The 15,803-nt window shown below is 43.3% G+C and overlaps 2 protein-coding genes across 2 annotated transcripts in view; one reads left to right on the top strand and one right to left on the bottom strand.

The window, feature by feature from the left end:
- Window positions 1–162: 162 nt before the first annotated feature.
- Window positions 163–10,066, top strand: LOC116432951 (actin-like protein 6B). Its single transcript, XM_076368399.1, has 6 exons — window positions 163–216; window positions 303–497; window positions 1,363–1,800; window positions 3,365–3,705; window positions 4,327–4,422; window positions 4,993–10,066. Exons 1-6 carry the CDS (start codon window positions 192–194, stop codon window positions 5,155–5,157), a joined length of 1,260 nt encoding a protein of 419 aa, XP_076224514.1. The 5' UTR covers window positions 163–191; the 3' UTR covers window positions 5,158–10,066.
- The window catches only part of Cln3 (CLN3 lysosomal/endosomal transmembrane protein, battenin), a 21,894-nt gene continuing 12,387 nt past the window's right edge, over window positions 6,297–15,803 (bottom strand). Inside the window, exons 3-8 of the mRNA XM_031990485.2 lie at window positions 15,359–15,507; window positions 12,952–13,110; window positions 10,927–11,263; window positions 9,905–10,054; window positions 9,647–9,787; window positions 6,297–9,004 (exon numbers count right to left, since the gene is read on the bottom strand). Coding sequence (XP_031846345.1) covers window positions 8,864–9,004; window positions 9,647–9,787; window positions 9,905–10,054; window positions 10,927–11,263; window positions 12,952–13,110; window positions 15,359–15,507 — 1,077 coding nt within the window. The 3' untranslated portion in view covers window positions 6,297–8,863. The remainder of the gene's footprint in view (window positions 9,005–9,646; window positions 9,788–9,904; window positions 10,055–10,926; window positions 11,264–12,951; window positions 13,111–15,358; window positions 15,508–15,803) is intronic.

The following is a 15,803-nucleotide window of genomic DNA, read 5'->3' as shown; positions in this document are numbered from 1 at the left end:
GAATGCAACGATCGATCGCGTTCCGTCCTCCTCCCGATCGTCGATTCGGATGTACAAAAGGAGCAATACGGAGGGACGACGGAGGGTCGCAGAATCCTCGATACGCGGCTCGTAGGATGGTAGGGGTATGGACCGGTGAGGTCGAAGAGGGTTGCGGAGCATGCGCGCACGCCGCTCTGCTCTCAGATACTATGAGCGGTGGTGTCTACGGCGGAGGTATGTGCAACGCGGTCCCCGTTTTTCACGTAAAAAACGTGGCGAACCGGCCGGCGTGTTCGTTAAACGAATCGATCTGCCCGCAGACGAGGTCGGTGCTATTATTTTCGACGTTGGACACCAGAGCCTCCGCGTTGGTTATGGCGGTGAGGACACGCCGAAGGCTGAAATCCCGACCACCCTCGGAATATGGGAGGACACCATCGAAACGCCGGACGGCAATCAGACCGTCAGGAAACACTACAACATCGACGTCACGGCGATCCAAGTGCGGAAGAAGGGTATGCTCGTTGATTTACTATTAACACTAGGTTTACGGGCATTTATTGTCTTCATTCTATTATTCCGGAAAGAATTGACGCTCGTTTATTTAGATCGTGGAAACTGGAGGTTCGATAGTAGGTAATTGGGGTACATGCCAGTGTGATCGCATCGATCAAAGTCGGCGTAAACATTTACGAAATAATATTTCTAGAATCCAATGTGCGTCAATTTGACGCGTAAACCTAGTGTTAACCCCTTGGCTTACGATAACGTGCGAGAATTATAACGAAGATTTTCAGAATTCAGCAAAAATGAACGAGTCTTGTGAAGATATATGACATTGTTTCCGTTGTCAGTTATTATAGTTTAGAGCAAAGTTGGAGGTAGAGTGCATACAATTTTTCTCTTTTCCCAATACATTATTGAGAGTTATTGATCACAGTTGAGAAAATCGTAAGGCAAGGGGTTAAGTCAGGGACGATGATTGTTTATAGACAACAGTTTCGGTGTATTCAGGTGTATGTAAACAAACTGATTTCACAGATTTTACAGATGGAGGCTATTTGTTATTTCTAAGATTGCGGAGTTCGTAGTCTGGATATGGACTGCAGAACAGGTTGCAGGAAGTGCGCTTTTGACAGGGTTTTTGTGCATAACAGTGAATGACGACAGTTTTGTAAAATCTACTATAAGAGTAGAGACGACTGTGTTTAGCAAGCTTCGAACTTCGTTTTCGAATATTTACAGAACTTTGAAATTGATTTCATTGTTTTGTTGAATATAAGAGCGATATGCTCGTGTCATGTAGTTACAGCTTGACACAAACGCGTCATCTGATTTGTACGTAGCAACGATGTAAAGGAACGATTCTCTTCTCCCCAGATATGGATTTGATCAGCCTGATGCAAGACGGTATGATCGAGGGTTGGGACATGTTCGAGCGGCTGACGGAGTACACCTATAAACAACGGCTGCACGCGCTCCCGGAACACCATCCGATCTTAATGACCGAGTGCCCATGGAACACGAGACTGAAACGGGAGAAGCTGCTGGAGCTGATGTTCGAGAAGTTCAACGTTCCTGCCATGTACATCTGCAAGAACGCCGTATTGGCGGCCTACGCGAACGGCAGATCGACAGCCATGGTGGTCGACAGCGGCGCGACGCACACGAGCGCAGTCCCCGTGCACGACGGCTACGTGATCACTCAAGGAATCGTGAAGAGTCCCTTGGGCGGTGACTTCATCACCATGCAATGCAGGCAATTCTTCGAGGAGAAGGACATCGAGCTGTCACCCGCCTGCTTGGTCGCTAGCAAAGGCAATCCCTTAATCTTCTTTACCGAAAACACTGCTCGAGAAGCCTTAACCCTTCGCGGACGAGTGTCGATATTTCGGCGAGATGGAACGTTCATATTTGGAAGACTCAGTCATATGATTAAATACTAGGACAAGAGTTATCGTGCAGTTTGTTTTTGCTATTGTGATCTTCAATTTAAAGAAACGAATTTCGAAGAGAACTATTTAAACTTACAAATTAGCACGTTAGCTGTGAAAGCTATACGAAAACTTCTTGTTAAGTCGATAGAGAGAGAAAATTGATACCGCTTTGGTTTGAAATCCAACTTTTCGAATGGTACGACCGACGTATAGGGATCGAAAATTGCGAAACACGTGCGAGTCACCGAATCACACAGTAAACAGAGAATATTGGAACGATCGGTTCTCGTCGCCGCAGTAATAAGCGTGACCTCAACACAACCGACAGACAAAGCGCGCCTAAAAATAGTCGAAGCTTTTGACGGGGCCGTTTAGTTTAGAAAAACGCCGGGACCTAAATACTCGCGGAGCCATTCAGCGGCGTAAGTGCTCGTAACAGCGTTCAATAAAAGTGTCGAGCGCGTGCGGCGTGGCCGCGCGGACGTTCAATGCGAGCAATCAACATATTACGTGTCAAGTGCTCTGCACACAGCGCGCGTTCATCGTTCAAAATTCCCGCTGACAAGGACTAACTGCCCTCTTTGTATCTCAATGAACTGCTCGGTTTCTCTGCAGCGCTAAACATTCCCTTTTCTGCCGCGTCAATTGAACTCAATGTTTAACGTCTCTAACGACTGCGCCAATTGAATTATATCATACGTCCAATAACAATAAGGCGAGCTTTGATTTCCACGCAGAAAATGGGGAAATTTCAAATTTCAAAATGGGGAGAGCTCAAACTTGTAAGCTGAACATTCCAAATCTGATCGCTGCAACTTATTTTTATGGATAGGATAATCATTACTGTATTAATATCATGTTATTGGTTATAATTTAAGATTCAGTTACGATTTCGATGGAAGATTTCACATTTAAACTGAACATTTTAAATCAGATGCAACTCATTTTTATGAATACACTTTCAGTATCCACTTGATATCGATCACATTTAATATGAGTCCTTTCTTCTTTAATTCTTCCTTTATACTTGTACGATATAATCCTTAAGCTTAATGTCAGTAGCCATCAATTTATGAAAAAGATACAAAAATTTCAAAGCAGGGGCTAAACATTTTCTGAAGCAGCACCCACTAATTTTAGCTACTGTTACTATACTAGTGTCATGTCATTGGTTACAATTTAACACATTGAGCACCGGCCCCAGAATAATGCGGATTTCTGGATTTCCATTTCTGGATGACGAATATACAATTAAAATGTATTTTACGAAAATGTATAATGCGTTGAATATGTTTTTCGACTACTCATTGATCAGATACAAGCGAATGAGGCCGGCGTTTAGGTTTTAAATGTCTCTTAGGTCGCCAAAGCTCAATGTGTTAAGATTCAATTGCGATTTCGATGAAATTCGTCGAAGATAAATAACAAGTCGATGAATTCTACAGATATAGTTCGGGAAAGAGAACCGCCCCGTTGGGTCAGAAGAGCCGGTCCCCAGCCGTCGTCTTCTTGGCTGAGCTACATGGTCCGCGAGCTGTTGCAAGACTTCCAAATGAACGTGCTCCAAGTCTCGGACAGCCCGTACGACGAAGACGTGGCCAACACCCTGCCAATGAAGCACTACGAGTTCCCGACCGGCTACAACGACGACTTCGGGTCTGTCAGGTTAATGATCCCCGAAGCCTTGTTCGATCCTAGCAACGTGAAAGGCGTCGGCGCCAGCATCCTCGGCGTCGGACCGCTCGTCACGACCAGTGTGGGCATGTGCGACATGGATATCCGACCGGTGAGTTCCTCCCGCTCGTCCCGAATCACCACTTTTATCTTTCATTGTTGGTTCATCTTTATTCTCCGTGCGAAAGTTAGTTCATCTTTATTCTCCTATTCTCCATTCGTTCTAAGAACGAAAGAGAATTTATTTGGAATTAAGAGAGTGGAAAGGAGACTAGATGACTGGAGATAGAATTTCGATATAGAGGTAATATATGAAATATAATTATGTCCACTAAAAGATTTCCAAATTATCCTTGGTCCAAGGTGTCGAGTAATAGATGAATATCTTGAATCTCTTCAAGTTGGAGTATATTATAATGTACTCTAGATGTAAACATGTAACCCTTTGCACTCGACAGTATTCATTACATTCATTATTTTCTGACGAAATATTAATATTATTTGCAACTTACGTAAAGGAACATCTTACATAAATTATGGGACAGAGTTGTTTTATTTCTGTTTCGTGTTAATACTTTATTCAATGTTTTATCTTGAATATTTCATTCTATAATTTTGCTGCGATTGAGAGTGCCTCTCGAGTGCAAAGGGTTAATAGTTCTCGCGTAATCCGCATAGAAGAGGTAAAGGACATTTGAAAACAGATAAAAACCAAATAACTAATTCGTTTCAGAGCCTGTACGGGAGCGTGGTGGTTACCGGTGGCAACTCCTGCCTGCAAGGTTTTAGCGAAAGACTGAACCGTGACCTAGCCAGCAAAACTCCTCCGGTAAGTGTTCCACTAACACTAACCCTTTGCACTCGGAAAGGCAGCAAAATTATAGAATGAAAAACTCGAGATAAAATATTGAATAAAGTATTAACACGAAACAGAAATAAAACAGTTCTGCCTCATAATTTATGCAAGATGTTCCTTTATGTATATTTGATTTGACAGGGTAAAACTATAAAATCTGATATTTAATGTTGAACTTTGTATAATGCCTGAAATATTGGAATAAAATATCTCTGTTCCTCAATATTGTGATTTCCCTTCAAGTTTCAAGGAATGTCTTGTCAAAAAGTGTTAACCCTTTACACTCGAAAGTAGTTAATACTTAACATTTTCTAACTAGACAAAGACACTGGTTTTTAAATGAATTCAAAGAGAAATCACAGGTAAATTGAGAAACAACGCTTTTTTATCCGAACATTTTATCCGATTATACATAGTTCAATATTAAATATTAAATTTTCTAATTTTACTGCGTCAAATCAAGAGTCACCTCTCGAGTGCAATGGGTTAAAGAAATCATTGATACGCTACGACGAAGTGACTGATCACCGTTGCATTCCGCAGAGTATGAGACTGAAAATAATTAGCGCGAACAGTTCGAGCGAGCGTCGGTACGGTGCTTGGATCGGTGGTTCGATTCTAAGCTCGCTGGGATCCTTCCAGCAGATGTGGCTGTCACGGCAAGAGTACGAGGAGTCCGGGAAGCTGATTCTCGAGCGGTGCGCGTGATCGCGTGCGAGGTCAATCAAAATCACACGTAGTTATTTTTGATTAATATACAAAACGAGGAAAGAGCCCGCCGTATCCGTGCCCCCAGACGTCGGTGTCCAATCATTTCGGTTTTGAGGCGAGTCCACGGAACGCGAGCGTCGACACGAGACAATATGAGCGACTGATATCAAACGATTTTGTAAATGTTTAGGGACACTCGCAGAGGAAACTGGCGGTTCAGTTGTTTACGCTCTTCTTCGTGAATGTTAGGACGTGAGGAGGAAATATTGTAGATCGCAGGTCGCACTATTAGTTAGTTCTCTTTACTTTTAGGTTAACGGAGTGAAGTATAGACGAAATAGATTTTTCTGACTTCGTGAGCTGGTCTAAGGATAAGGTTCTAATTAAAGCCTAATTGAACTGCCACAGTGTGGTCGCTTGTGGACAGATCTCAGAAATTCGATTCACGTAACGAAAATTGAAAGTTACCAATGTGTTACTAAGTGATCTTTGCAACAAAAGAAGTTTCATTTGGTAAATAACAGTTTTGTTTGAATCGACACGTGAAATATCTATTGTTATTGAAAAATCTTCATAAGAACTATATACTGTAAAAACAAGTATGACCACTCTTCATACAACTTTTGTATGAAGCATTTCTTCCTATCACTCATACTTTCTAAGTTACCGAGTTTTGTCCAGGAAACGACTGTTTGGTGGTACCGTATGGTATTATTAAGGCGTCGTTTTTAAATAAACATTCTCTGTGTAATATTGAAGCGTAGACTGCGTTAGCCAAGCGACGTAGCAAGTCTGTAATCCACGAGGAGCACGTGTTCCGAATAATTACGAAGAGGAGCGTGCGTTTAAAGAAATTCGCGAGTCTAATTCTCCTGGGATTTGTGGTTGTAGTTCGCGTAGGTGTGAAAGGATGATTAAGAGTGTATTCGGGGTGAAAATGCGAGATGTTTAGTTGGTCCGCGTGCGAGTAGAATTGTTAAGAAACGCGAAAAAGGAAGAAGAAGGAAAGAGCGAAACAGAGTTCCTAACTGCTCGAAGGACATTCCATTGGTCGTTCGCTTGCGTTTAACGTTGACCTTGGTTTCGATGTCGGGCGCCAATGAAGCGCGCAGCGGGTGCGAAAGATGCGCAGCGCATTGAAAAACGGAATTTCAACGATTTTATTTTCTCGAACGTGGTCGCTGCAGCTGTTACAAACGTGTGCGCAATGTTTCCGATTCGTTCGTTCGTTCTCGCGCGCTGCAATGTCGTTCGTTGGTTCGACGACAGTAAAGACGGGAGTGAAACGGAAGAACAAAGGAACCGAAATCGGTGACCGCGACGCGATCGTCCCCGAACGCGGATCGGGAGCGCGATACAATTTCAATTCCACAACGACGATAATATATTATGGCGTAGTAAACGATATAGTATCTGGCATAAAATATATTGCAATAATTGTAGGAAACAGTATTATCGGTATATCACAATTATACAATACGCATTCGGAAAGAAGAGGCGAGTTATTTTGACAGAAAGAGAGAGAGAGAGAAAGAGAGAGAGGGGTAAACAGGACCTCCACAGCCGTCGGAGAATCGTTCGAACGAGACGCGCGATCGTTGCTCGTTTCTCTCCTCGTCTCGGTCCTCCTGTTTCTCTCGCGACTCGATCGTCATACTCCGCGCGTGCTCCTGCTATTTCTCGGCGAGGAATGTTTCACGTTTCACACGTTCGGGCTAATTAATCTACGAAAATGACACAAGACTTGAAACCTCACGCGAGGGAGAACCTTCAAGCAACCTGCAACGCTTGTCTACTCTAAGAAACAGCATCGAACTCGTCGAACGAGAGATCGTTCGAGCCAAAGATACGAATTTCCTTTCATTGTCGATCGTATGAGATTTATAAAATAAAGAGAACTGTCGGAAAGAAATGCATGCCTGTGATTATCATTAACGCAACGGATTCTTCGGCGTGAAACACCGAACCAGATGTGTCCGCAGCTTTTTCTGTAATTTCGGAGATGACAAATGAAGTCGAGTTCGGAGTTCAAGAGTTCGGAATATCGAGCGATCGAACTCGTTCTGTCGAATGCACCTGCAACGCGAGCGGATCGACGCTACTCTATCTAGGAATACTGGTGTCGTTCGTATCGCTGAACCAGCGATGACGCGACGACGTTAAAGTCTAACAGCTAACGAATACGTAAGGAATATAAAACGCGTGTGCACGAACGCAACCATAGCCAGAAACCCGTTGGCCCGTCGTTGATGCGCATACAGACACACACACGCACATACTCTCGCACTCACATCGACGCGTGAAATCAAGCTCGCGGACACGACAGAGAAACCGGATCGGACCTCCGTCTGTCGGACACTGTTCGTCGACTGGCTCGAGCTCTGCCGTCGGGACGAACGTAACTAACAAAAAGACGCGACAATTTTGTTGCTGGTGTACGGAGTGAGTCGAGAGAAACGGAGCACAGTCGAAGAATTTACAATGTGGTTTTATTTAGTATGCTATAGCTGTCAAGTGATCTTGAATTGAATATTAACACTAAAATTATAGGTGAAAATAACCTATCTCTGATTTCTTTTGCAATTATTAAAAGAACAGATGTTTCTCTTGTTATTTCTATAGAGAAGTTTCAAAAGATCAATTTAAGTGCTCGGTAGTTTTAAAACATCGGTGTTGCATCTCGAGACTCACCCTGTATATGTTCACAATCTAGAGCAGTAACCGATCGTCCGAAATATTTGCATTGTTGTTGGAGATATGAGGAAACATTCATTTTGTAAGTTGTATGGTACCAAGGACATTAAATCCTAGCAATATTTTTCCAGCGGATTATCGGAATTTTCAGAATGACCTTTCGCAATCTACATTTTCATCGTTAACGTAGATATTTCAACGATCGCAACGATTCCAGTACCACGCAACTTTCGCAAACATTCTCCCACGTCTCTGAAAATAAAGACATTTCAGGTGATCAAAGCTACCGCTCCATACATATCCCGTTCCTAGTCGGAACAATGGAAACTAACGATCTACCGGTTAGAATTTCATTCGCAGGAACATCGGTGAATCGTGTATATTCGTCGTTCCCTCCATTACTTGTAAGATCGTCCGTGGTCCCGGTTCGAACGACGCCAACGAGAATTTCGTCGCACCGACACCGTCCCCGTCGATCATTGCTTCCCGATGTATCGTTTCCTTCTATAACGACGATCGCGCTTCGTCGTCTCTTGCTGTCCCGGCGTCGATAAAACATCAAGTTGATGCAAAAGCTTTGACAGTTTATTATGAGAAATAAAAGAGTTGCCAACTATTCTTAGAAAAACTAAGCAAAAACGAAGAGAGTGTCCTGTACACGTTACAATATTTTGAAAACAGATGTTACTCGTTCCGGAGGGAAACAGTTTTAACCGCGTACAAATGGCGTCAAGATTTTCGCATCAACTCGATAGAAGTCAGCGTGACAGAGGTATCAAGCGGATTATCACGATGTCGGCGACCGTGCGCTACGCGATCGAGTCTATTGTACTAAAACGGTTAGAGACGACGTTAACTTATACCCGGTTATCAGCTCTACGCATATCACGTGGCCGCGGATCGCGCGTGGAGCACGACTCGGCAATAAATATCGAACGGTTTCACGGCGGAGCGTTTCGCGGTCTTGCTTGGTCGCATGATCGTTGTCGAAATGCTGTCCCAACGGGTCCTAGCTGCCCAGCCGTGTCGGCTGTGGCATCCTGCAGATCGCATTGTGCACCGGCATCGACATCCATCCCGCCAACGCGATGCCGATCGAGTCCGCCATCGTGGCGATGCCTAGCGAGATCTTGCGATCCGCTCGTGGAATCTGTAATGTACGCGTGCGTTTTAATCTTTGGAGAAACTAATTCGAACGATGGAAGTTCGATTAACCCTTTGCGGACGAATGTCGACGTTTTGAGATCAAACTTTCATATTTCGAAATGATTTAGTAACTCAGACAGCAAGGGATCAGTGCATAGTTTGCTTTTTCTCTATTGTTTAAGCATACGAGATACAATTTGGCCTAATCTGCTGAAGGTTTCGTGTACTTTGAAGCATCTTCGTCCGCAAAGGGTTAATCCCTTGCTCTTTAGTGAAATTAACACGATAAAATAAACGCGCCCCTCATTTGCTAAATTTGTTGACTTCGAGATGAGGAGTTTAAAAATTTGATGAAACATTGTAGATATCCAAGTAATCAAGTACTCTAAGGCTAAAACACGAGAACGTTTAGAAAGTGTTGCATGTAATGGTAAGGATGAAGCGATCGTTAGAGTTGAAAATTAGGTTGTTCCAAGTTCAATTTCTGGAAAATGGAGAATGATGGATAGGAGTTATGTTAATCATTGAATCCTGTTGCAGATTTGCAGAATGACTTCCGGGTGAATTATTCGATTAGTAAGTGTTCGAATAATGAATTATGGGCGAAATGATTTATAAATCGTTTTTCGAAGGAACGTCGCGTTACCTCAGTGGACATTCGGTAGAACGTGTTGACGTACGCTCCACCGCCGAGCAGGCCTTCCCACAAGACGAATGCGAACACGATCCAAATGCTCGGGATGTAATAATACAACGCCTCGAATAGGAGAATGATGACGTTGATAAACTGTAACAGAACCAGAGCGTTATTAAACTATGCGTTCGCCGAGGGTAGAGGGGGATCGATCGTATGTCGATCACGCGGTCGGTCGGGTAAATCGTATGCACTCGGGGAAAATCGTACCTGAAGAACAGCCATGATCCAGATTTTGTTAATCGTGACGAGATTGACAGACGATCTGGATATAAACACTCCTATCTGATAATCCACTTGGAGCCAGCGATACTGCTCAGCGTGCAACAACCAAATCCCATCAAACTGGATCAACTCGTACTGTACATTGTTTACACACAGAACGATGAAAACGTTGCTCGTCAGGAATGCGATTAATTATATATACCCGCGACAAGATATCTTTCGATCAAAGCAATATTCGAGAAACGATCGTCAAATGAGAAAATAAAAAATTCAGACGAAACAACGTGGGTAAATACTTCTCGAAGGACATTCGCGTCTGTTCAATCTTGTGTAATTAACCAGAAATTATGTAAGTTCTACGCGAATCTCCAATGTTCGACAAGAAAATGTTAGGCATCTTTAAAATTCTTCGAACTGATTAGCCTTTAAGAATCTATGGATTTTCTTTCTTTCTTAAGTATTGTCTGAATATCGACAAGATCATTGATGTTAACCCTTTGCGGACGAATGTCGGCATTCCGGGGAGATCAGATATTTGGGAGACTAAGTCGCGAACAAATGATTGAATTACTCAAACACCAAGAGATCTGCACGTAGTTTCCTTTTTTCTATTAACACAAAAGACTCTTAGGTATATAACTTGGATAATTACCACAGCATTTAAGGAAATATTAAATTTGATTTGAACTAATTGTCCACTTAAAATATATTACATAACAATATGGTACCTGAGTTTTTTTAATAGATAGTGATATAAGTCTCACTGAAAATCCGCACAATTTAATTTTCTGATAATTAGCCGGTACGCAATGTGTTAAAGCAATCGATATAATCGATATAATATAATAATCTTCGTCCACAAAGGAAATACATCATTTCTATCAAACAAGTTCCAACTAACAATTACGTACACAATACGCGAACTACCTTCTTCGAGTGTTTCATCTAAAATGTTCGAAAAAGAAGGCGAAAGATTCTATAAAAGCGTGTGGAAAAGAGTGCATTACCAATCCTTGGTTAATAAAATATTCGAAGAGGTACACGAGCCCCAGTGGGATCATGTACTTCAGCAGGCCCGGTACCAGATTGATCTTTTCCTTGAAGCTCTTCCTCTGGACCTCGATGATTTGCTCCTGGCTGTCGATGCCGTTCTTGGTGATCGGTATAGTGGACTGTCGCGGGTGCACGAGGACCAGCCAGAACGTGATCCCTTGTATGATCGGTACGATTAGCATAAGTAACAGCGTGTCTTCGTTGCTCAACCACGTGGTGAGGGCGGCGTAAGAGAGCGCGCCAATTATTCCGGCGCCTCCGGTACCGGAAGACCATGTCGCGATTACTTGTCTGCGAAACAATTAACCGCTCTCAATTATCGAGCAACCATGGCACGCGGTTCAATTGATCGGTTGAAACGGGGACGAAGTTCGACGCGCAATCTATCAGGCTATTAATTAACCGAGGGAACGCAACGAAAAAGTCGAGAAACAAACAAATGACCCGACGACGAATCCTCGCGCCATTATCGTCGCTTGGTCTACGCTGAAGTCGATTTTTCTCGATGAAATCGTTGTCGCGGCTAAGTTAATCGTTAGCGAAGACCAACGGATAGACGGAGGGGAAGGGTGACTAATGTATAAATAGTGATTAACAGTTATTACACATAAGTACGGACGTACCTCGTGCTCGCAACGAGATTCTTTCAGAATCCCGCACTGTATTATAAACTGTAACTCTATTCATCTTTTAACCTTATTTTCGTGCCGGTTCTAGAACAGTGGCGTATGTTTTCCTACATTTAAACATTCGAAGGTCAACTCCTGTCATTATCTTATCGCTACGTTTCTGGAGCAACTGTCTGAACTGTCAATATTGCGACTACATGCGTCGACGACGATACTCGATTATACCTGTGTCAACACACTTTGAATCGTAATCTCTCGCATAGTTATTATTCTCAGCTCTCTTTCGTGTTTTCTGTCAACGTGTCGTTCGTTATTTCTCGTTTACTCGTCATTTACACACGTTCGCTCTGATCAGCGGACCAGCGATCCACGAGCGCCGCTACGATCAGACAGTGAATCGATTAATCATCTGCTCGTCGAATGAAATTCGGATTTCAAGCGAGGATGAGAATCGAGGGGGGAGTGTCTCTGAAGTGTAGGCTGAAAACTAATCCTCCGGAATTTCTCGAACGAAGCTGGTGCTCCGACGACGAATCAACGGATAAAGAAAGAAAAAAAAAGAGAAACTCGCCTGCGCGCGATGAACATCGATAAAGAAAAGGAAAGAGAGAATCGTGAGAACGCACGGTTGCCTCGGGAAATAAGTTAACGATCGAATAATGGCCTCTTGCGACACACGCGACGCGAGTAGAATGAACATGGAATCTAAATTAGACGGAATCTAAATTTTCCTCTTTTCTCTCCGCTGTCGCTATCAGATATTTCCCTTCAATCTTATCTCGCACTTTAGCGGCGTTTGTCTTCGACAAATTACGCCGGCCGGCGATCGCTGATAAACGAAATCCAGTGTTCTTCAATTCAAATATTCCTAATCTATCCACTACAAACCGCTATCTTCTGTTTATCAATTTCCCCAGCAGTAGCGTTCGTGAAGTTTAAAAACAAATTTCAAAATGTTTCTCTAAGACGTCGCTAAGACAAATCGAATGATCCCACTTTTCACTTAGCAAATTGCCTTTTATTCTGTCTATCTTTTCTTTCGTTATTTACTAAGTCTTGAACTGGGATTACTTGCAATTCATGAAATACGGTTCTTGTTTCTACAAAAGACAGTTTCCAACCGAATTAATTGAATGATTTCAATTGAAGATAATAGGGGAGGTTGTAGTTATAGTTTCTTTCAGGCGGTCACCCAAGTGTTAAATCCTCAATCGAAACATGCGAATATCATTTTCCTAAACCTCCCCATATTCAGAAAATTTAACTTACTTCCCGAGGTGATTCTACATACCGCTCGCGAGTGGTAGCGATAGAGCATAAATCGAAGTCGGGTCAGAGGGGTGCACTTACTTCGGATACTGGTGGCTGTAGCTCAGCAGAGTAACTTCTCCCAAACCGGAAGATAGTGACGTTACGACGACGCCCAATATGGCGAGCCATTCAGTAGTGCTCAACGACACCACAAGGAATCCTGCAGCGGAAAATAACACACAGGTAGCCAGTCGAGCACTGTAATTAACGATTCGAATAATCGATTAGCGTTCTTCGTTCACGGTATGGGAGCGCGACGTGCCCGCGCAGGGACACCGATCCCGGTTGTGGATGATCCGCCTCCCGAAACGTCGTAGTGCCCAACACCTAGGGCAACGTTCACGGGAGCATTCGTGAAAATGTGATCGCGACACCGATCTACCGGCTCCCCGCGATCGGCTCTCGCGTACCGGGCGAAAGGCGGCGGGCGCGGGAACGAGGAAAACGCGAACGGAAAGTTACGCCTGCACGCTCGTAATTTTAGTTTCAACAGGAATATTTTAACACGTTGACTGCCGGTCAGTTCCATTGATGAATAAGACTTCTGTTTCCATTGCAACGGGTGGCGTCACCGGCGTGTGTGCGCAGAGCACACTGAAAAACGACGCGACGGGGAACAAGGACACCTCGGCCAATGTGTTAACAAACGAAGCGGAAAAGTGATCCGTGAATTTACCTACTCTGTCGCCCTGCGCTCGTTCGCCGTTCGTCCGAGCGTTCCTTTTTTTCCCCCGATCTTTTTTTTTCAACGGTGCGAACGCCGAGAAACGCGCGAGCTCGGATTCCGGGAACCGAGTTTCGATCAAGGTTTCCTCGTCGAGCGTTTACATCGAAATATCCTCGATCCGCGTGACATTTCTTTTATTTTATATCTCGAGCGAAGGCAATAATGGACAATTTATAGCGTTAAGGATTGAAGTAGTCTCTGGTTGCTGCTTGCCTATACGGACATTGTATGAACTGTAAAATTAGAAATATTTGTGTACAATTATTACGTAACAAAGATATTGCAATGATCATGAGATACGGATGATTAGTCGCGTGATTCGGGTTCCTTGTGTTGTGAATTACGAAAAAGCTGGGGAAGCAAAATGGCGCGTCACACAGCGTAGGAATGTATGACGACGCGATAACGGGAACCAGAGTGCAGCTCGTAATGAGTGACGCGATGATTGATTGTGTAATGGCTTTATTGCCCGAGCGGAGTTCTGGGAAGGTGACAAAATTTGGCAGCGAATTGCGCAGAACGAGAGGACGAGGGAGAATGATCGAATTGTTTTTCTCCGCTTCGTTCGTTCGGATGTTCTCGTTCGAACTAACAGCACGAAAATGGAAGCATCGAACGTTTCCTCTGATATTTGTGATAACCGAATCACGTTTCCCGATGATCTGATCGCGACGATCGTAGTCCATTTAATTTTCCTATTTAACACGCTACATTGTAGATAGGAATTCTAATCGTGAATCGTATCAGATTAATGTATCATAATCAGTAACACATCGTAATCCAAGCAGCTCAAATCAAAACAGCTGTTCAATTAATCTTCGAAAGTAGAAGAGGCCACTAGACGAATTTCAGCTTATATAAATTTTGTTTTCCGCGTTGTATCAGAAGCGATCCAGTAGCCACTATTTTTACACGATTACACAGCGCGGACCAATTCGCTTGGAAAACAGACTTCACACTGACAGTTGATTCATGCGATTAAACTTATGCAATGACATTACCAAATGATCTTAGCTTTTAATTCCTTATAATTATGAATATTTGATTGTTGCGTTTGCAGTGTTCCTCGTTAAATCAATTTCAATAATTAACATATATTTATGTAGCAGTCCAATACCACCACAGTAGCTTCAAAAGGTAGAAAATGAAATTCTCATTGTACACTGGATTACCATGTGTTACGGTTCTGATTAACCCTTTGCGGACGAATGTCGACACTTCGGAGAGGAGTGTTCATATTTGAAAGACTAAGTCGCAGAGAAATGATTTAATTACTTCGACAGCAAGAGATCATCTCGTCGTTCCCTTTCTTTCTATTAATTAATCGATGTTTAATTTAACTTCATTTGTTAAAGACTTTGTATATTTCACGGTATCTTCGTCCGCAAAGGGTTAAAACCTGTGTCCATAGAGACGCGGCGATAACCATTGGAAGTCGATCGATAAGATAACCGTTCGACGTTTGCAGTCGAAAACCAGGATAAGATTAAAATGCATCGACTCGCGGGCGACGCGCGAATAGAAAAAGCCGGCGGCCCAGTTTTCGCGATTCGATCGATGAGATCCATTTCGCCGGCGCGGGGACCTGTGCCTCCGTCCTGCCTGCAGTGCTCGCTGGCTTTTCATCTGGCGAGAGCACTTCACGCGGAAGCATGTTCACGAGTAGATGCCACGATTAATGAGCGTACAAGATAGGTGGAGAAAGAGACGGATACTCACTGCACGTAAAACGGGAGGAACGGCGTGACAATCTTGACCGCGAGCGAGGGCAAGATGTCCGCCAGCAAGATGGCGCCGGTGGAGAGCGTGTTGCAGGAACGGACCCCGGTGGTGTTCGTCGTCACGTTGCTGGAAGTTGCGCTGGTATCCTGAACACACAGGGGATTAAAAGAGACACGAAAGAAACGAGGAAAGCAGAATTATTGAAACTAAGATTAACTCGATCATAAGAAGTCACGAGTTAATATTGTCAAATGAATTAACCCTTTGCACTCGAGGAGCGACATTTGATTGAACGCAACAGAATTATAAACTGAAAAATTCAATATAAAATGTTGAATCAGGTATTAACAAGTGAAACAGAGATAAAACAACTCTGCCCCATAATTTATGCAAGATGTTTCTTTATGTAGGTTGCAAATGATATTGTTAATATTTCGTCAGA

The sequence above is a fragment of the Nomia melanderi genome, chromosome 6, assembly GCF_051020985.1.
Source record: "Nomia melanderi isolate GNS246 chromosome 6, iyNomMela1, whole genome shotgun sequence".
In the NCBI taxonomy this organism is placed as follows: domain Eukaryota; kingdom Metazoa; phylum Arthropoda; class Insecta; order Hymenoptera; family Halictidae; genus Nomia; species Nomia melanderi.
This window is presented reverse-complemented; position numbering and strand designations above follow the sequence as displayed.